We start from the raw sequence: 22,233 nt of genomic DNA on the forward strand, positions 1-22,233 counted from the left end.
ATTAAACTGCATCTGGATTTAACTGAGATACAAGACACTTGTAATGGTAAGTGTAACCAAGAAAGTGTCCAAAAAACTTAATGATGAAGCACAAACATCTTACTTTACTTAAGGCAAGCAAATATATATGAATACGTAATCATTATATACTACATGTCTTAATGTACTATACATGCAAATCCTTGATGTATAAGTATACTGTATGTAAAAATGATCTCCATTTAATTATAAATCATTATAGGTTCTTATGTACAACTTCATTTAGTTCTAATGCGGTGTTAACAGCTTTATTGTAATTATTTTGTCAACCACAGACTTGATCTCCAGTCAGTTTGACAGTGAGAATTTGACTCTACAGTTTATGAGTTCATCAGAAATGGAAGAAATAAAAACTTCTGTGCTCAGAATGAAGAGTGAAAGAGGGTAAGAAAGCTTGTGACTGACAGCTGCATAAATAATTTGTTGTGTCTATACAGAGACATGTAGTAGGAGTATTGATCATAGTCGTCATATCATAGTAATGATGTATTGCCGTGGCAGGATTACACTTGCAGCGAATGTGCGGCAGTCAGAGAAAAACCCAAAGTTTTGGAATTAAAGTGTGTGAGTGTGTGTATCTCTGTCAGAGTGTGTTTCAGTGTTTCAGTTGGGGTGTGTGCTCGGGAGAGGTTGGGGGATATCAGCTGTTGTACATTCATGGTGAGAGGTTAGGTGGTGCTGTCCCGCCATGGCCTTCACAGGCAGGGGGAGGGCAGGTTCAGGGGTCATCTGTAGGTGTGTGTTGGTCAGTGTGGTTTAAGTTGAAAGGTCATGGCAGGGTGGGCGGGCAGTTTCTTCTAGAGAAGAATGCATTTTCCTTTCTCCACCCACGGATTGTTCTTCATCAGCTCCGGGTTCAGGAAGGGATCCTCTGGGACGCCGTCCTCTATCCACTTCACCAAACTTTGAGGAGAGACAGAAACATTTTTTAAATTCCAGAGAAAGTTTATTACCATAATCCATCCTCTATCAACTCTCCTCTTTTCCAAACAAGGCAAAGAAAAATCTGGTTGTACTGAAATTATCAAGTGTGTTTTGTTACTTAGGAATTTAATTTGCATCTGTAAAAGTAAGAATGTGTTATTCCTTCTCCCAAAAATGATATTTCTCACTTAAAATTGCGTTAAATATCCTTAAAGTTAAAGTCCTTCTACTTGAGCAAGAAAACACACTCTTTCCATCACTGCTTTTTCTATTTCATCAGTTGTTTTTTTTTCCTTATATTCACAAGACTTTTAAGCAGGGTTTCTAAAAATTGACCCTGAATACTTAGGTACTCTACATGAAAAACAGCATTAGTCAAAAGACAGTCCACTCTCAGCGGTGCTGATGAAGCCTCAGATGAAGTGTTTCTTCAGAGTTCCCTTGATTGGTCCTTAATCTACTGGCTCTGCAGTGAGAGCATGAGACAGACAAAGAGAAGAGCTGCACAGAACTTAATGATGGCTGCAGCTCTGCTAAATGCTTAGATGTGCTTGTGGCTATGACAGTAGCCTTCAAGGCAGCTTTGGTTAATGAAGTCATGTTTTATCATATTGTGCTGGAATGATTAATGCTGTCAAAACCAAAATCATTACATTTGTTTCATCGTAGTATTCATTACAGCAGTAACAGATATGTATTGTCTTTTGTTGGTGTAAAACTATATAACCCACCAACAGCTGTATAACAAGCGAGTAAGTGGGCCTTGAGTTGAGATTGTTTTGTCAACTAATGATAATACTATTACAGTTTTTGTGTTTTCCGGTGTGCGCAATGTATTTAGCAAAAACAAGGGTGTTATATTTTTGAGAAGTACTTGTTTTTGTCCTGTTCAAAGTAGTTTTTCGGGGGTTGAACTCTGTGCTGAGCTATTATGGACTAGCTACTCACTCAGTCACTGTTTTGGAGGACTTCTCTCGTTTGAAGGCCAGCTGGTACTTGAGGCTCTCCACCTCCTTCTTCATCTGGGGCAGGTCCATCTCATCCATGGTTGCAGCTTGATGTAGGGCTTTTCTACCTGTACACAGCAAGAGGAGGATAGAGTTCTATTTATACAGTACACAGCGCTGTTAAATAGTAGGCAGACACACTCAATACAACTCTGCCCTGCAGCAAGAACACCACAAAGTACATCTGATTTATAACCGCTGCTTAGAGATTCCACCTACAGGAGGGACGAACAGGAGGCTGTTGAATTCATAGAGTATAGCCAAGTGCTGCCAAAATTGGCAGGTCCACGTAACAGCACAGGATATATTCATTTATCCACTTTGGTGTCCTTTGGGTTTCCACTTCAGGAAAAGTTCCGTAGCTTAGATAAATATGCCACATGCAATTGAGTGTTGAGTGATGAGTTGATTTTCAATACCTGATGAGAAGGACACGAGAAAATGTTTTGCTTCTGTACCTAAAAGCAAGAAACAGGACACCATGTACTTGTGCTATGTCCCATTTCTTTCTATTCACCCTCAACCCTCCCCCTCCTCGGTCTTATGGAGTGTGCTTCTGAAATGTAATGGTGTCCCAACACAAAGGTTCACTCTGGGCGATGAGTGTTTAGCCTTCCCCTTCCCCTCTACATCCCACTGCTGCAAGAACTAAAAAAAAAAAATCTAAAATCTTTCCCAGCCAGGGTTACTTGAACCCCAGGAGGCACTTCTGTAGTTGCAGGGGTACATGGGGAAATTGTGGAGTAGCTCAACTAATTTAAGTATAATATAAATTACTCCTGAAGCTGTCTGGCTTAGAGACACACACCGTGTTTCACTTCATCATTCATTTATTACTCTTCCTCACCTCTCACGTACAACATCTTGTACATAACACCACCATTTCCTATAGTGCTCTCAGTCTGTTTCGCACTGCAACAGCCTGACATAACAACAAAGTGGCCCACTCACTATTGTCATTTACAGGTTGTTTCTCTTCTGCTAGAGTACATGTGTCATGGAATGCTTAAAGAGAGCAACAGAACAGGCTCTTGTCATTTAATGGCCTCAGTGAGATAAGGGATAAAGCAGACACTTTATCCCTTATCTCCTTTACACCTGACAGGAAACCTGTCACAAGGAGGGAGAGGACACAAGCTAGTATATTTACTCCAGTGCAAAATACATAAGATATAATTAGTATTGTCCTTGATAAGTTTTATCATGTGCTACTCTTTCCATCAGCGCAGGTTCTGTATATGACACCAGCACTTCTCAGGTCAAGATTAGATTTTCCATACAAATCTTGTGCAGAAACTACTGTAGAATCTGAGCCACCCACCCAGCATATGATCAGTTCTCCCCTTACACAACCTGTACAGATTAAAATGATATGCACTTTAACAGGTACATATCCATTTCGTTGGCACTGCAAGTTAGTAGGAGGAAATGCAATTAGCGAGACAAAATCCATTCTATGGAGACAAAACGGCGCATGATATCATGTCATACTGTATTAGCTGTAATTAAAGTTGAATATTTAGCACTGTACGACAAAATGTACAGGACATCAAACTGTATCAAATAATTTACAATCATGATGTATAGTGTATACGATCTGTATAGGTAATGACTAAATAAACTTATGTGTAATTGTGGAGTTACATGAGATTCAGCCTTCTAGACTTCGCTACAGGAAGAAAGGCACATGTGACCACGTCATAGTCATTGCTAGCCACAGCCAACTGCAGGTGTGCACTTCTGCATAAATGCACCATGGTATCTAGATGAGCTCAAACGTCAGCTAAGACATAGAGATTATTCTCTAGAATGAAATTAAATGTATTTTGGGCCAGTTTGTACTTATATCTCATATATGTTTGAAACAGAAAATACTATATCCTATAGGCTCTATACAAATAATTAATAAGTCAAACTCTTTTTGAGCCCAACATGCCATGGTCAACTCTCTACAGCAATGTTGTCTTCATTTTCTTCTGCTGCATCTTTTTCTTTGTCTGTTCCTCCCTCCTGCTCTCTCGCACTCCCCACCCACGCTCTGTGTCCTCTATACTCTCTCAATAATACTCTTCCCCTCTCGTGTGTGTACTTGTGTGTTGTGCGTGGCCGTGTGAGTCATTTGAGGATTCGGGGGAGCCGAGTGCTTGTCTAGCCTGCACTCAGAATTGATCTCACTGAGGTGCTTCAACACAGAAACAACAATGGTATTTTTAAGGGACATTAAATTATACTTGATATTATGCAATTGTTCATTATTACAGTTTAGTGAGTGAGAGGGCATTTTGAGGCAGGAAATAGCAGCTCTGAATTCAATAACTACTTCACCGCATGGTCAGGATGCTAATGAATATAAACTATTTCAATACAGTCACAATTTGTTGTATTTTTTATGTTTAAGTGGCTCTCAAACTCTCTTCTTGTATTGTTACTGAAATGTACTGTAGGCCGTGGTCAGAAAAAAACGGGTAGAAATAAGAATCTAATAATACAAAAACATGTCTTCTTTTATTGTACATATTTCCTATAATGTCCCTTCAGTTTAATTATTGTCTTAAATTGTTAAACAAGGTGAAAACAACTAACATTTCTCCGCAGGTTTCTACGCACACTTCACCATCTACAGAGTCAAACAAAGACACAGTGTGCGTCAATAACGGCATAATAATTGGAAATTTTGAATGGCTTTGTCTGAAGCTGCTGTATCCCCCTGTTTCCAGTCATTATGCTAAGCTAAGCTAACCCGCTGGCTGTAGCTTCATATTTATCGCACAGACCTAAGATTTCTATCTAGTGTCTCCAGTGTGAGATATACACCATATTGAAGTACAATTTATGCCACTGGGTGAAAAGAACAATATTTTTTACTTATACAGATCATCAATATTTAAGCAGCCTCAAGTGGTAACAGGCTGTTAATGATTTTCCGCCCCCCCCCCCCCCCCCTCCCCCCCAAACTGCATATTTAGAACGCTGGAACAGAAATAATCAATAATCAGCTACATAACTTGTTTTTTATTTGAACGGCATTTGACTGCTATTACTACTTTATAACAAGTGATTGGAAAGGCAGCAATAAGAAAGATAGGAAACAAGAAATGGTTGTTTAAAAAAGACAAGCCTGGGAGTGGCAGTGAGAAAAACAAGAGTTAGTGAGGTGTGTGTATACTTTATGTGTGTCCTCTGGTGGCTCTGAGGAAAACACCAGAAGCAATATTACACGACGACGTGTGTGTGTGTCCTACCAATATTAGACAGAGAGGCAGAGCGACGGGCAGTTCCTGACTGAGATCAGGTTTCAGCGGCATCCTCCAGAGACGACAGGAGGATTGGATGCTTTCCTCTCTCTAACTCTATCACTCACCATCTCCTTCATCCTTATTTTCACTCTCTACCTCTTTTCCTCTCTCACTTCTATTTGTCTACTCTATCCATCCATTTCCCAGCAGCTACCTCCCCTCCTCCCTGTCTCTTTCTATCGCTTCTTCTCTGTCAGTGTCTGTCTGCTGTCTTTTTCATTTTTCTCTCTTTTCATTTACTGTCTCATCTTTGTCTTTTTTCCGTTCTTCCATCTGCATCTGTCTGCTGTTCTGTCTTTCTGAAAGAGTGCTTTAACAGGTGGATGTTGTAGGAAAATAAATGAAAGTGAGGGAGTTGTGAAACACTTTGCTTAAACGTTCTCTATCAACATTTTGCAACTTCCAAAATATGTCAGTTAACAATTTTTCTTCTTCAGATCAAAAAAAAAAGCCTGAAAAGTGGCCAAAACATCCATGTCAGAAGCCTGAAGGACTTTTTTTGAGCAACTCTCTTGTAAATGGTCCATCTTTAACAGCACTATCCAGTTCTCATTATATTATACAAGCATGTGGAGATTTTGGTGTCAATGTAAGATGACACTCTTCTATAAAATCAGTATGTTCCTGTAATATAAATCCAGATACATATCAAAATGTAAAATTTCATAAAAGACACCAAATAAAAAAGTACATACATTGTTTGACACTAACCGACAGATAATGTTATTTCTCTAATTATACTACAGTTATTACAATACTGGGCCTTGAAACGTAGTCATATGTAGTTATTGTATGAATACATTTACTAAAAACGTTGTCTCTCCTTTATATGCTCTCACTTATCTGTCTGCCATACCTGTCTCTGTCCATTATAGTCTCCCCATTCTCTTTGCTCTCCATCATTTACCTTTTCCATTTTACCGTCTCCCTCTCCCTCTCAAATTTCTCTGCCTATCATTTGCTCAATACCCACCTGTGTATATCTGTCTCTGTCTGTTTATCTTCTGCATCTGTGCTACCAGCTAATTAAAACCTGAGCAAACTTTAAACCTTAGACACCACGCAGTGAAAATGAAAACTGAAGTCATGGACAGACTCGGCCATGTGGCTAACTGTTGGGGCAGAAAGGTTTCCCTTCTGCTGCGCTCTCAATGTCTTCCTTTCATTGCTCTGATATGTGTTTTTTGTCCGTCTCCTGCTGTCTTCCACCGATGACTCCTCACTAAGTGCTCCCTGTCCATTTTGACAAATTCCAAACAGTTAATCCATTATTCCACACATTAGCAATCTTTCTCCCTCTCTCTCTCTTTGTTGCCTAGTCAGTAACTTGTCAGTTGTGGTTGTTGCTAATAAAACTATCCAAAATGCCACATCATACCTAAACCAGCGGTAGTATCTAAAAGTGCTAGTGAAGTATATTAAAACACCGTTATATTGCTGACAAATTTATTGTGATGATAACTTATTACTATAAATTACTATAAACCAGTCCCATAAAGCCTTCTGCTTGCTGTCACAGGTAAGACCCTGGCTTCCTCAAAGGTTCTCTCACTGTACTGACAAGGATAAACATGTGACAAGTAGCTGGCGTTCCACCATCTGCCGTTATAGACACTAAAAGCTTTGCTTCTTATTCACACAGGATGTGGTAGGGATGTGTGCTGGCAGCCGTCTGCAGGGTTTTGACTTCCATGTTAATGCATTCTCTGGACATGTAAATTTAGATAAACAGTCAAAATATTTTGCAATGGTCATAATTGTATCAGGCCTCAGTGTTGAGTTTACATTGAACAATCACCCTGAATGCAAAACCGTGACCTCTTGCACGGACGGGGCAGTTTGCAGTCAAGCATGACAGGGTTGTGATCAGAGTCAGCACCTTCAAGCCTGAGGCCATGGTACTCTGTCAGCGCACAGCTGATTGCCCCCTTCGATTTGGAAACAACTTATTGTTCCAAGTGAGGGAGCTGAGCTATCTCGGGACCTCGTTCACATGATCGATCTGCCTGGACTTGAAAGCAATGTATAGAAACACATTGTTTGTTGTGGGAACGATCATTGTGGGAAGCTGCTACAGTGCTTTGTTGTACACTAGTATAGCGTTATATATCTAACAGATATAATGTTTACTGTGTTCACCATCTTACTTTAATGTGTTAGCATGCTGACATTTGCTAGTTGGCACTAAAGTACAGCTGATGCTGAAGTGTCAGTAGTTTTGCAGGTATTTAGTTAGAAACAAAACTAATGGACAAATTTTGACCTGATGATGGTTCTCGTTTCAACAAAAAGGGATCACCAAAGTTATTACAATCCATCCTGCGGGCAATATTAACGTATACCAAATTTCATGGCAATCCATCCAATAATTGTTGAGATATTTCAGTCTGGACCAAAGTGGTGGACCAACCAAGTGACAGACAGACAGACGGACGGACGGACATAGCCATCCCTAGAGTCAAATCGCTAGCATGGCTAAAAGCTTGTTATTTTTCCTTTGCTGTACTGGATCAAAGTGTACTGCATGATGTGTTTTCCTCCACTGAGCTGCTGAATCACTGTAGAAGTAAACGTCTCGTCAACTCAAACATAATCTGTATACCGTCTGAACCAGGCTTCGTCTGCGTTTGCACTGAAACAATGGTACCCTGTGCTTTCCAGCAGCTTCACCATAAAATCTGACCTAGAGCCAAAAACTAATTATTAAACACAGTTAGTGCAGAGGGAGTAGAAGCTGCCAGTCTTCATGGCAGTGGTCTAATTTTTGCAGTACTCATGCTAGAATGAATATTAATGATTCACTGATGTAAACGTGGTTCATTATTACCCTCAGACCTGAGAAATGAAAGGTAACGTAATGTGTTATAATGCGATCAAGATTTGATCAAATTTAGGCCCAGTTTCGTTGTGAGTGTGATACATGTTGTTTGAGGATTCTGGGTAGCGGTGTGCTTGTTTGTTTGGGGTTTGGGTGTGTATGCAGTGGCTACTGCGGTGGATTTGGAGCGTTAAGTCTAAACTGGGACACTTTCCATGAAGGGAGGTCAGGTTTGCCTCAAGATTACGCTCAAGTATCATGAAAGATGTCGAAGTTAATTACATTTTCTTCATTAACATTGTTTTTTTTTTTTGAGAACTTCTAATCAAACATTTTCTTTCTCTCTGCTTAAATGCATTTTTTAGGCTGAGTCCAGTAGCTTGATATGTTTAGTCACAAGTAATTAACAACTCACCGCACCGTGTAAACTTGTTGTGCGGTCAAAGTGTGGCTCGCCATCCAAAAGGCTGTTGTGTGTTTGTGTGTGTGTGTATGTACAGCGCTTTTTAAAGATATGTTTGGGTGGGTGTGTGGAAGGGAAAGTGGGGTGGTTGTTTTAGGGGAGGGTATGTAGGTCACATGGTGATTTGGGTCAAAAGCGTCCAGAGATTAACCTCTACCCCCTGTCTCCTCTGCTGTCTTGCCAGCCTCTGACAGTTATATACGGTTTGTGTGTGTGAGTGTGTGTGTGTGTCAGAGGAGCAGGTGGCAGTGTGAGGTGAGCAGCTACCATCGTTTAATTTATTGAATTGCTCTCTCCAACTTCTGTGATGATAGGGGAAGGTTAAGCTGGTAAACCAAGGGTGAAAGGGACAGGAACAAGTGAAAGTGAGTGAAAAAGGTAACGACAAAAAGAAGACAAATAAGACACAGAAGGATGAGTAAGAGGTAGAGAGACAGATGAAGGGAAACAGATTGAGGGACTCCTCTTTCCTCTATAGCTACTGCATTGTAAATAGAGACTAAAAATAGAAAGGAACAGTCAGAGCTCCTCTGACCAGCTGAGAGTGGAGACGAAGAAAGAAAGAAGAGGCGCCTTGCTGTTAAACTGAGAACGAGACGCTGCTGAGGATAATAAACGACAGGCGCAGACAGCTGATATTTGAGCTCTGAAGCCAGTGGGACCAGTCCAGCTGATATCAAACCAACATAGCCCCGGCTGCATGGGGGAAACATCCAGTCGATCAGATCTGATCAATACAGGCCTGAGCTGGACTGGATGGAATAAATGTTTGTATGTGTCGGGATACATTAAGGTCAGCTGTTAAGTATCTGCCAAAATCAGAGTTCTGAGTGTGTGGATCCCTCACCAGCAGGGTGAAAAGGTGATAGAGCCAGGGGCGGGGTCGGTAGGATGTAATCTGAATGGGCACACCCATCAGAGTCAGAAGGTGATGTCTTATTAGTATCATGGATGGATTATTGAATGCTCCTACAGGGTACAGGCCCAGGGCTCCCTGGGGTGGAGCCTGTGACTGTTCACATTTACTGTTGAGCACAAAGAACCAAAGACCAACTACAAAGAGACACAAAACAACCACAAATATAAACAACATTACTACAAAGAGATGCAAAATGACTACAAAGAAATATAAAATGACTACAAAATCACAGACACACACTAACGGCTGCAAAGAGGCACAGAATAACCACAAACAGATGCAGAACAACCCCACTGAGTCACCACACAGCCACAACTCAAAGAGGCACAAAACTACTTTGTGGTTGAACATTTCAAATTCTTTATTTGGCCTTCATTTTTTACACCAAATAAAAAATGTACACTAAGTATCAGTAATGTACAGTTTATAATTGCCAAGAAACAGGACTTTAAATTTGAGTCTGTGCCCCCCTCCTTCTTTAAAACTGTGCCCCAGTCTACAAGTGGAACCTATCCTTAAAACAGGGTCAGGCGAGGCCAGAGAAAGAGGAGAGAGAGAGAGAGAGAGAGAAAGGGGAGGAGGAGGAGGAAGTGCAGAGGAGAAATGTAAGTTTTATGTAATGTAATGTTCGTGGGTTTCTCATGGCCCAGTATTGAGGTGTGTGTGTGTGTGTGTGCTGGGGAGCTGGAGGCGGACAGCGCAAAGTATGTAATCGTCCACCCCGACTGTTGCCCTTTGTGAGGAAGACTTAAAATAAACTACTGATGCACCTACAGTCTAAATGATCTAAATGATCTTATTGGCCCTAATAAACAGAATCTAGTAATTTGACCTTGTAAATATTTTATGCAAACCCAGTTCATGCAGCAGAAGGGCCTGTTATATGCTAATAGAGACCCCCGCCGTGTTGTCACATCAGACACGGTGAGTGACTGTAAATTGTGTAATGTGGATCACGGAGACAGTCGCATCTCTTACCTCACTGATGCGCCGGTGGAGGCTGTTGCTCTTTCCAAGTCTGACCGGCTCAGTTGAACCGGACGGAGGGCAGCGGAGACAGCTGGACACACACACGGAGTGAGGGTTTTTTATTTCCCAGCTGTGAAACAAATAAAGGCAGACTTAATGTCCATAGACTTTGTTCATCTCAGGGAGGCGGCGCGCACTCGCTCGGTATCCACTGGAAATGATCAAGGATAAAATCCGCAGTCTCCGGAGTGAAAACAGACGATGCCGACCAATCTGAGGCGGTCTGGAGTGCAGGAGGACACTCTTCTTAGCCCGTGGTGAGCTCGGTAGTCCGGTTTGTTGTAGCTGCTGTAAGCTGCCCGGGAAATTATAGGCAAATATAAGGAAGCGGACAAGTTAACGAGCCGGTCCGGTGCGCGCTCCGCCGTTCACTGCCCGCTTCTCTGCTGGGATCCTCCTATATGAGCGTCCGTGCAAGTGCGCGTGCATGCGCGCGTGTGTGTCTGCGAGAGAGAGAGCGAGAGAGAGAGAGAGAGAGAGAGAGAGAGTTCTTTGAGGATGCGTTTAGAGAGTTGACCAAGCGAGGCGGAGGGAGGGGGGGTGTTTAAGCAGGTACCACTGTGCCATAGTCAAGAAAGCAAAGACTTCAACCTGTCCTCACTTTCACTCTCTTCTCTCTCTCTTTCTCTCTCTCTCTCTGTGTGTGTGTGTGTGTGTGTGTGTGTGTGTGTGTGTGTGTGTGTGTGTGTGTGTTGTGTGTGTGTGTGGAGACCCTTGTTCGCCCCCATTGCCAGACTCTGGATTTCTGTCCTAATATGGCCACTTATAGCTCCATCTGCAAAAGGCAGATTTAGGTTCCCACTGAGAGGAGGGAAAAACATATTTGGATTTGTTTTATTTCACATGTGAGAGATACTGCATTGGAGCTGAGAGACCACAGAAGAAGAGCTGGAGCTTTTTTGTGTTGTGTGTACCGTTTAATTGCTGATTCAGTGACTGTATGCCTGTGTGCTAAGCTTGTGTGTCTGTAAAACCTCTGACTTAGTCTTTAATGATATTCTGGAACATTTTGTAGGGCACATTTTGAGTTGTGATATCTTACTGAGAAATTATTTGTATTTCATACAACCTATCTGAGACATTTCCAACACTCGGCTGATGTATTTTATAGCCCAGAAACTCCCCAGGATGCACTGCTGCTTCCAGAACCAGACATTTTCAGGTGACTTAATTCCAGGAAGTCTGCAGCCGGAAAGAAAAACAACAACAACAAAAAAAAAACACTTTCTAGGTAATCATCTTTTTGGTTTGTTTGTTTAGTTTGGTTTTAGAGAGCTTGAATGATCAGAATGATGAAAATGAATACAGAATAATCAAAGTTAAACTTAAGCACCAAAGCATGTGTGAACATAAAGCACTTCACTCTGATCACTGGTGCTTTTTCTGCCCCATCGGGGTGCGTCGACATTGAAGTGTATAGAATATTTTTAGTTCACTTGTGTATGTATGCTGTGTAATACAAGTCAGCAGTGGTTTGTTGAAAACCACAAAAAGCAGTGTAGCACATGTGTACAGAGATGAAGTGTCATTTTAAATATAAACACTGCATGCAGTTGTGGCACCAGCTGAAGTAAAAGAGCTGCAAAGAGTTGAAAATTCAAATTTGAAAGGAGTTCGAGAGGAACACAGGAAATTCAAGAAAATACATAATAGAACTGATTTTGAGGAAGTAGACTGTAAAAACATACATATTACTGTAAAAAACTATACAGTAGATGTCACTGTAAATCACATGAACACAAATCTTATGGATCACTCCTTTGAATAGAGAATGGGGAAAGCACTGATTTCATAATTGCACATATTTTCAGCCTAATTTTCTGTCCTAATATTGAAATCCAGTCAAATGTGAGACTTTGGTGACGGCTGCATCTATCCTGTCCTCAGATTTTGCATTCAGAGCGGAGCAGCAGTCCTTCCTGGTATAGCCAGTGCTGATATCCACTCCTGGTTATCAGCAGACTGTTGTTCAGATAGGAGTCCAGTCCAGACAGCTCTCCTGAGCAGCAACTCCATTCCTTTTTATGATAACATCACACTAAATGACTTTCAGCCCAGTGTTTCGCCTAAACTGGCCATCGCAAAATGAATCAGCAGATTTGAGTAAGTTGGCACCGTCCGTCAGCAGATGTCTTGTAATATGAGACAGGACCCAGGTCTCAAATTTAACGTCTCTAAATAAGATAATGATTTGTCCTGGATTCAAAGGAACATTAAGATTTTGATGATGATGACATGTTTTAAGAAATATGTTTATTCACTTTCTTGCCAAATGTTAGATTCAAAGATCTACACCCCTGTCACATCTGTATGGTAGCAAACAGCCAGTTATCTTAGCATAGCATAAAGACTAATAACAGGAGGAAAGAGCTAACCTGGCTCTGTGCAAAGGTAACAAAATCTACCTAGCAGCACCTCTAAAGTGCACTGATTAACAGGTTATATGTCGCTGGTTTAATCCACGGTCAAACCGAAGTGTAAAAGCAACAATTAGCTCTGAGGGATGTGCTGGCTGCCTGGCAACTGCTCCCAACCAAGACACAGTCCGGCGAAAAAACTCCCTCTAAAACTGTGAATTGTCTCTTTTACACTTTGATTTTTGTCCTGATTAACAACATAGCGTGTTAATCTGTGATCTTTATTGGTTCTGGTAGGTGGATTTTAGTTACCTACTGGCTGGGTTCCTGGAGTACTAGTGCTGGTCCAGCCATATTTTAATGAATTGGTGGAGCTAAAATAAAAATTGATCAAAATCTTTTCTGTACTGCACCGTACCATGTTTTCTTCACTTCAGCTTGCCAGTGTTGCAGCCTGCCACTCTCCTTAACGCCAGGCTCCACAGTGTGAGCATTTCGCTGCATATGAGAGTGAAAATTAAAAGGTGACTGATTCTGTTCTAACACGCAAATTGGCAAAACACACAGATTCGTTACGTTCCGATGATAATGAAGCTGTTACCTCTCCTCTCTCATTAGCAAAGATCAGTGTAGGAAACATTCAACAAGCAGCTTCTCATTTTCAGGTGGTTTTTAGACAGACCACCAAATGCGTGGTTCTACATCTCTAAGAAGCACACAGTAATAAACTAGTTGATCAGGCACATAGCACACAGCTCAGTACTAATAATAAAACAAATGATGAGTCTGTATGACAGAAGAGAGCCTGGTATCTGCCCCATCACCAACACCACCACCACCACCGCCGCTCCACCACGCTCAGATTCACACCCAGGCATGTGAGATGTCGTCCCAAGACACTGATCTGGTTTCAGTCCATCAATTTCTTCTCCCAGTAAGGAGTTCAGGAGTCCCTCCCCCCAGTCTTCATGCTAATGGTTTCAGTCGATGGAATGTCATTATTGTACTACTCTATACTCTCAGTTTTGGGTTGTCCTATTTTTATTTATTTGTTCATGATGACATTTTTTTTCCAGCACATGAATTACATTTCCTTGTAACTTCACTGATGTTGTGAAGAGTAAATCCAGGATAGAAGATGGTGAAACAGGATGGGGACAGATGAAGATAAATTTGGATTTATCCCCCCCCCCCCCCCCCCCCCTCCCCTTTTAACAGATATTACACTTTAGAGGCTCCATTAAGAGCTGTGACCGTCTCAGAGAGGGGAGATACCAGGATACCGGCGAGATGGAATTAGTCCCCCTAACCTCTCAGGGTCATGGTCCGCCACTCTTTAAAGTCCCCCTGGAAAAAAAATCCATTTCCATTGGTTGGAAGATGATTTCCTGTACCTGCCCTCGCTGCGCTGCTGGAGCCAGAGTGCATGCTGGGAGCAGAAGCGGTCAACCACTTACACAGAAGGTGTGAAATGAACGGGAAATTGGCTGCCTCACTGTCCTAGAAAAACCTTGAAGTGTTTTTTTTTTTTTTCCCTTGACACTCTATTGATTCAGAAGGTCAGCTAAAGAGCTGTGCTGCTCAGACTCACATGTACTTATGCTACGTTTGTGTCCTGTCAGCAGAATGGGAAAAGCAGGAATAAGACGAATGTAATAGTCTTTCATTCCACATTGAGGATCAAATAGATGAAGAAAACAAGAGGACATTAGAGTCGCTGCAAAATTATAATCAATAACGGAAATCTGTTCAGTGTTTAATTGGTTGTTTACTGGCCAAGTCTATACTCCTGTGTTGGCATCTGGCTATTATCGCCATTACCATTATAACCATCTTGTTTTATAGTGATGATCGAGAGAGACAAAGATCTTTCATACAGAAGTCTGGTATAATGTGACAGCTGCAGCTCAGTGTGGATGCTACTACTTCTAAAGAACACATTAAGACATTAAGACTGACTCATTATTAATTCTACCATTTATTTGGACGTTTCAGTATGTACATTCTTTAACTCTGACTCTTCAGACTAATGTGACCAGAGTTTATACCCCAGCAAATTAGTAGCGTTTAGCAGTGGATGTACATTGGCTGCTTTGCTAAGATTGTCTGTCTTCTGTTTGTAGTACAGCAGCAGTACAGTGTACAGTAGGTTTATTGCAAGGTTTTCAGTGAAAACAGCTGTCTGTTGTGTCAAGATACAATGTCCGATGTCGGATGGGGGTGTATTTTGTCTTCCAGTTTCTGTAACTTTACAAACCCAACAATCCAACATTCACATCCACTTCAAGCTGTGATTGGCCAGTTGTGTGGAGGTGAGACAGGAGCGAGACACTGTACTCTCACGCGTTCTCTTCTTTCATTTGTTACACAGATATATGTGGCACTTTTCATGTGAACAACTGACTGAGTGCAGCACCACAAATGTTTTCCTGCAGACACTGACTGAAACTGCACCTTTATCCCAGTTTTTAAAAGATATTGCGTGTCCTCGAAGTTAGCATAGCTAAAAGTATTAATTAGTGCAGGTTTAAGGTTTGTCTGCACTGGCTGAAATGTATATTTGCTTAAGTCACAGAAAAGCTTTTGCCTCTTTTCAGGTGGATGTAAATCAGTATGTCACTCTCTTTCACTCTTGAGTTTAAGATTTCAGTCTTCATGAATCTTGGGCACCACAATAGACCTTTTCATGGCTGACACTGAGTTGACATTGCAGGAAAAGCAAAACTAATAGCATTAATAGTGGCCCTGTTTCATTTAAGGTGGTCTCTGTAACAACCGGGTCACCCTGCAGTTTCTCTTTCCTCACAGAAGGCTCTGGAAACACCTTCTGGCTTCATGCTTTGGCAAGCTGTTAGGTTTTTAATCCAGGAAGTCTCCACGATTTCAACGCATTCCCATTAATCTGATGTCGTTCATGGTGCGACATATTTGATGAACCCTCACAGCCAGTAAAGAGGGTTTGGATTAGATTAGATTACAGCTCTTTGTGTAAATGTGATGTGAGATTGCATACTATGTCCTGTATGTGTGTGTGTGCTTGGTGGGATTAGATGGCCTGCAGCAGATTACTGATTCTCCATTAGAGAGAGTCTGATGGTTTAATAAAACCAGTTCACCAAACACACTGGTGCTCAGGACCTCTGCACAATGTAACAGCAAAAATATAATGATGATAAAAAAAAGCAACATGAAGTTGAGATGACAAGTAGAAGGTTGAGAAGGTTGTCTGAGAGGAAGCATTCACAGTAAATTAATGGTTTATACTTTTCTTCATACAAGATGCAGGGAAAGCAATGTCTCCACCATCAGTTGCTATAGCTTTGGCTGTGTAAATGGACACACATTGGTAGTGGCAAAAGTTCAGACTACATTACTGACTGAAACAACATGAATAAACTATTCATTTAATCACCTGAGAAAAAAAATGTTACACTCTCCGGCGTCAAACTTGTCACTAACTCACTTTACAAATGAGCAGGAGCATCAAGGTTTTCTCTGGATTGTTGACTTTCTATCAAGGAAAATCAAGCTGTAGTCTCACTTTTCCTGTCTGTACAGATTCTGCTTCATTTTTGTTTTTGTGTGTTTTTTTCTTCTGAGAAGCATTCCTTCCCCTTTTTGGTTTTCTCTGTAAATGAGATGAGTAGTTTACAGCATCTACAGAGATAAGTCTACAGCAGATTCAGCTGGGAAACTGAATGACTTTGATCAAATCCTCAGAGTAACTAGAAATTTCTTATAAAAGTTCACCTCTAGTCATTTAGATTTAGGCACAGCCAAACTTTTTTTTTTTTTGACAAGCACCACCATTAGCTGTCTCTTGCTTTAACCATCAGTATTTGTTGGTGAAGGGTTAATGGCCTCTGCTCGCGTGCAGAAAGGTGGAGCATATTTAAAACTAGGAAGCACACACACACACACACAGATAGGGCAGCAGTGGTGGTGATGTGAGCACCAGCAGCACTTAGAGACAGGGTCTTACTCAGCACTGATCATTAATTCATAACTCACATCTGAGATGGAAGCTCAGATCGGAAACCTCAGGATTTAAATTACTGAAAAAAAAGACTAAGTGAACTGGATAGATAGGTAGATACATATATAGATAGATACATAGATAGATGAAGAAAGGATTCAGTGAATGATTAAAAGACAAAGAGAGGACTGTCAGTGTTTCTTGTTCTCTTTCTGAAAACATCCACTCTTCTGTATCATGTCCTGTAAAGGGAATATTCAATTCCCACTTTCAGCCTTTCTCATCTTTCCTCTCTGCAGTAACACTTTGAACTCCTATGACCTCAGCCTGTATCTGCCAACATTCAAAAAAGTTTCACCTCAACAAATAAAAAAAAAAAATGTCCTGCTTTGATGAGTGATGGATGAAAGTTATATTTTTATTTGTGAGCCTGTCTCACTGTGAACAGGCTCTGAGTGAACAATCAATGGAATTAAATGAGAATGACACATAATACCCATCTGTTAATATGTTTACAGTATAAAAATGGAACCTTTATGAAAATAGATTAAATCCCACTCTGGTTTTTTCTCTCACCCCCATCCTCTGCCCCCCTCTGACCCTCACTCCCGCCCCCACTCGCTCCTCCATTATGTGTGCCTGGCTGTCTCTCTGTAATCCAGTGTGTCTCTTTGTGGCTGTACAGCATGTGGCTCAGCTGCACTTTGGCCCCTAATGGACCCAGTCAATGGGGGGAATTGCCACCCTGCTGTCTCTATCCAGGTCAAGTGTGTACACAGAAGTGTGTGTGTGTGTGTGTGTGTGTGTGGTATGTTTGGTGCCTTGTCGATTGTGTGAACTCTTTGCTTGCATGTGTGCTTGGTGCCAGAGTCACCCATGAGAGTGGTAAGATAAGTATGTATGTATGTATGTAAGGGTGCACTTAATAATAAATATATGCTTGGCTAAATGAGCAAGTTAGGGTTAGAGTTTAGAAAAGTATTATTTATTAGGACTTAACACTCAAAAATCAGGTGACCTATTCCTGCTTTATGAGCCTTAAACCTAAACAGTTTCTGTAACAGAAAGAATTATGAGCACAATAATTCACAGGTGGCTTGACTATGGCCTTCTGTTGACGGTCCAGAAATCGCAGCATGCAGGATATTCTCAAACTGAGACACCCAGAGCAAACAAAATTTTGGCAATTGAATGTAGCCGTCAACTCCTTCCAGAAAAAATAGACTCACCAACAATGACTGAACCTTTTCATCTTCCCCAGTCCCACCAGCCACTGAGCGCTACGTGACACTGTCTGCCATTGGATGATGCTAAAGTGCACCACATTTTTGAAATGAGAAAATTTTCATTGTGTGTCTCTACAGTTGTCAATGACAACGCAGAATGATGATCATTAGTAAGCATCCTATATCTCAATATACTGCTCACTAATAAAGAGTAAAGATCTAAGTGTTTATTACTTAGGGAGTATTGAATGAGTAAACAAGGGGGTGATTTCAGAAACGGCCTTTGTGATGGGTATTAGTGTGTAGTTTTTTTTTAGCTTGGTCTTGGTCTTTTGAGTTTACAGGCCAAAGCGATGCCACAAATGGGAACAAAACAGTAAAACTGCAGAGTGTAAAACCACAGAAATGATCTTCTAGATGCTAAAGTTCTCTGTAGAGCTAAGGGGAAGTGCAGAGTCTATGACAGTTCTCCATGGGTTGGGCATTATGATTGACTCCTTTTCACACAGTGTGTATGTGATCCATTGTTGATGTAAAAATACTGATTAAAGCTGCTTTAAATTTGAAGTTTGCACCTCTGTATTGTAATATTAGGAAAGGAGGGAGAAACTACTCATTAAATGTTGGAATGTTTTTTCTTTTAGATTCAGCAGAATCCGAGGATACATCAAAACACTTAACAACTACCTTCACTCACTGGTTCTCTTATTTATGTACAATACATATGTGAGTGAAAGAGACAAAATGTATGCAGACAGCTGTTTCTGATTACTGTGTTACTGATCACTGTGTTCCTATGAAATCAGTAAAAGTAGATTTTAATGTCACATTCAAAGTGAGGAAGGAAGGGAGAGCTTTGTGTACGCCGTCAGCTGTTACAGGCGTGGTCATCTGCACAAACGGAGACAAATGCTTTGTGAGTGGAGACTGAAACGGCGAGACACAATGAAGCATTTTGTAATTGCACATTCATAGAGACTGGCACAGATATTTTGAACTGTCAGCTGTTTGAGGCGTCTTATCAGCATGAAAGGAGAGACGGCTTTGTGAAAATGAAGAATGAAGCTAGATCACTCTGTGGACTAGAGAGTCTGCTCTGCTGTTGTGATCGCCATTAAAACAGCATATAAACCCGTCCAAAACATCTGCATTGGAGAGACAGTGTGTGATGGTGTTGAAGCTGGTAGTTTGTGTGTGCGTGTGTGTGTGTTGAGTGTGTGCTGGAAGGGAGGGGGAGTGTAGAGAGAAGTCTTTTCAGTGCTGTCCCACACAAAGAAGATAAAACTACTAATGGCCTGGGCTTCCTCTAATGGAGCTGTGTGTGTGTGTGTGTGTGTCTGTGTGCTTGACACAAGCATGTGCGTGCATGTGCACAGATCAACAAAGCTGCATTCAAAACATCACTTATTCATGGCTGCATTCAGGCATGGTCCTTCTGTCTTTCTTTCTATTTACAGCTCCCTCTCTCTGTACATGTGGGCATCTATTCACATGCACCTACTGTTTCTAGGCTGCAGAGCTGCATGGTTCAGCCCTGTGTGTGGTAATAAAGGATCCACTCTCCTTCTTCAGTGTCCAACAGCGTCTCTGTCTTCCCTGCACCTCATCCCACATATATCACGGCATATCACGCTGCTGTGAAATTTGACACAGGTTATGTTTTCTGTTGATGTTCTGGCATTTTAGAGACTCTAAATATGTAACGTTGTCCTGGGCCAAGTTCATGAGACACATGAGATAAATTTTAAGTTTTTTTTTTAAGTATTAATCTAAAATATTATCATTTTAGTCAGTACATTTTCTGTATGTAGCTGAAATTTTGAGGTGCTTTAACTTTACTTGAGTGCTTTCATTTTATGCTACCTAGTACTTCTGCTCCATTTCGGAAGGAAATATTGTTTACTCCACTATCTCACAGCTACAGATAATTACTAGTTACTATTCATATTTAGATTTTACATTAGAAAAACATATGACAATCTTTTGAAATGCAATGCATTATTAAACATTAAACCAGTGGTTAAAATAAAAGAAAAATCTGTGTGGCTGGGGCTCCTTGGTACATTTCAGGTGAGTTGTCTGCAGTTCTACCAAAGAGACATTTTCTCTCCAACTTCTCAGATGGTTTTGTTTAAATAATTTTTCAAGGCCCAAAAGATTTGTGTAGCAGGATTCTGTTTTTCCTTCTCTCCTACCTCATTAATCAGCTCACCCCTCCTCAGATTCATCTTGTGGCCCCCTTGGTTTGGCCCCACTAGAGTAAACCTAACTTTACAGATAGCCATTTTTCTTTCTAACAACTTCTTTTACTTTAAAACTTAAGTATATTTATCTGATAGTACTTATGTATTATTTAAATAAAGGACTTGTAATGGAGTATTTGTACATTAACAGACTGGTACTTTTACCTAAGTGAAGGATCTGAGTACTTCTTCCACTTCTGATTTTTGTTAAACCATATCTATAAACATACATATGTATCAGTGCATGTATTGACACTGGTGTTTTCAGACCTTCTGTGTTTACTATGGACGTGCATGGCCTTTAAATCTGATTCATGTTTACATGGCTCATTGTCCCAGCAGCAAGAGTCCCAGTAAGCCATGACACTGTGGCAGTGAGCCAGCATGCACAATCCTGGAACACCTGAAACTGAAGCAAAGTAATACAGCCATCATTCTTTTGATTATTTACACCTGTGCTTTTCCAGTTGTGACATGTCAAAAGGCCTTCTGTGGAAATGCCTGGGCCTAATACACTATCTAACTATTAGTTGTGGTGACCGTTAAGAGGTTGTTACATTTTAAGCCACTATGATTGAAAATTGTGTATTTGTGTCATTTTAAAACTTAAAGACATCAGCTGTCATGAAGAGGGTCAATGCTGACCACATCTGGATGAGCAGCGCCCTCTTCTGGTGAAAACAGGGCATCATAAAAAAAATCTATAAGAGTACTGTTTATATACTTTCACCAAATATAAAGAGATATCTGGATCCTTTTTAGCATGTTGCTCTGTTTGACATCTCCTCGATTCTTGCACACACACTCACACATACACACACTTACGCTTTTCTCGTCCTGTGCTGATTTTGCTGTATCTTGCAAAATTTCCTCTCAGTTCAGTGCTTTGAGTCAAACCGGTTGAGTCAATCTGCACTTCAAAAATAAACATGTCTTAACTTGTCAAACCACCTTCCCCCGCAGAAAGGTTACAGTATGAGGCAATCATTCAAAAACAGAATGACTCCATTTGCTAAGTGGAATAAGAACATTTATCTAGATGACAAGGGTGTGGAGCTGTCAACATATGATAAAACAACACACCATACTAAATAATAAAAGGGATGTGAATCCCATATACTGCAAGTTTCCCTGAAAAATATATGTAAGCCTACCTTAAAAATCAACTTCAACAATTCTACCAAAGACATAAGAAGTGGATTAATCTCTTACTGCATCTGTGTGTACTACAGTCAAAATATTTGACTGCAAAGATTAAAAATCATTGACTGACTCACACACACACAAAGGTGCAGATAGGGTCAACATACAGCGGGTTTGAGCTCATCTCAGCTCCCTTGAACACTCAAAAATCTTCCAAACCCTCATTCTCTTCTCACCGTCATTACTCTTCTGAACCTGCATTATACAGTTTCACATTTATTTGCACTTGTTTTACAAACAACAGTGAGAATTATTACATGCAAACTCTCGCACCTTCTGTGCAAGTTTTGATTTGTCGTGTGCTGCTGAAGTAGGTTCTGCAAGTTTGTATCATCTATACTGTGCATTTGTGCAAACAGGAATCCTGTTGCAGTGGAATTTGTATCCGTATACAGTGCTTGTGTGTTTTGGCTTGAGGGAAAGGGCAGCCTATAATAACATAGGTAACATAATAGATGGTATATGATGTTATTACTATCACCATCCCCCCATAGAGAAACATCAGTGTGCCATGAATCCTTATGGTTTCCTTTTGTCTTTTGGTATAGGTGTGTTTCACCAGTGCTTGCTGCAGCATGGTGGTGTATTTCAGTTTCCCCGTGCTGTTGGTCAGTATCTCTCCACATCACACCACCGTGCACGTGCGTTCATCGTAAAACGTGATGGTGGCCGTCGCATGATGTCTCGCTCGCGGCAAGAGCCAATAACAGCGCGGAATCGGAAGGAATGTGGA

At 40.9% G+C, this 22,233-nt stretch overlaps 1 protein-coding gene across 1 annotated transcript; it reads right to left on the minus strand.

Annotated features, from left to right (window-relative positions):
* Positions 1-200: 200 nt before the first annotated feature.
* On the minus strand, positions 201-10,840 carry gng13b (guanine nucleotide binding protein (G protein), gamma 13b). Its single transcript, XM_041061726.1, has 3 exons — positions 10,445-10,840; positions 1,912-2,038; positions 201-942 (listed from the first exon to the last, which is right to left on the minus strand). Exons 2-3 carry the CDS (start codon positions 2,007-2,009, stop codon positions 837-839), a joined length of 204 nt encoding a protein of 67 aa, XP_040917660.1. The 5' UTR covers positions 2,010-2,038; positions 10,445-10,840; the 3' UTR covers positions 201-836.
* Positions 10,841-22,233: the final 11,393 nt, after the last annotated feature.

This window comes from Toxotes jaculatrix, chromosome 18, assembly GCF_017976425.1.
Source record: "Toxotes jaculatrix isolate fToxJac2 chromosome 18, fToxJac2.pri, whole genome shotgun sequence".
In the NCBI taxonomy this organism is placed as follows: domain Eukaryota; kingdom Metazoa; phylum Chordata; class Actinopteri; family Toxotidae; genus Toxotes; species Toxotes jaculatrix.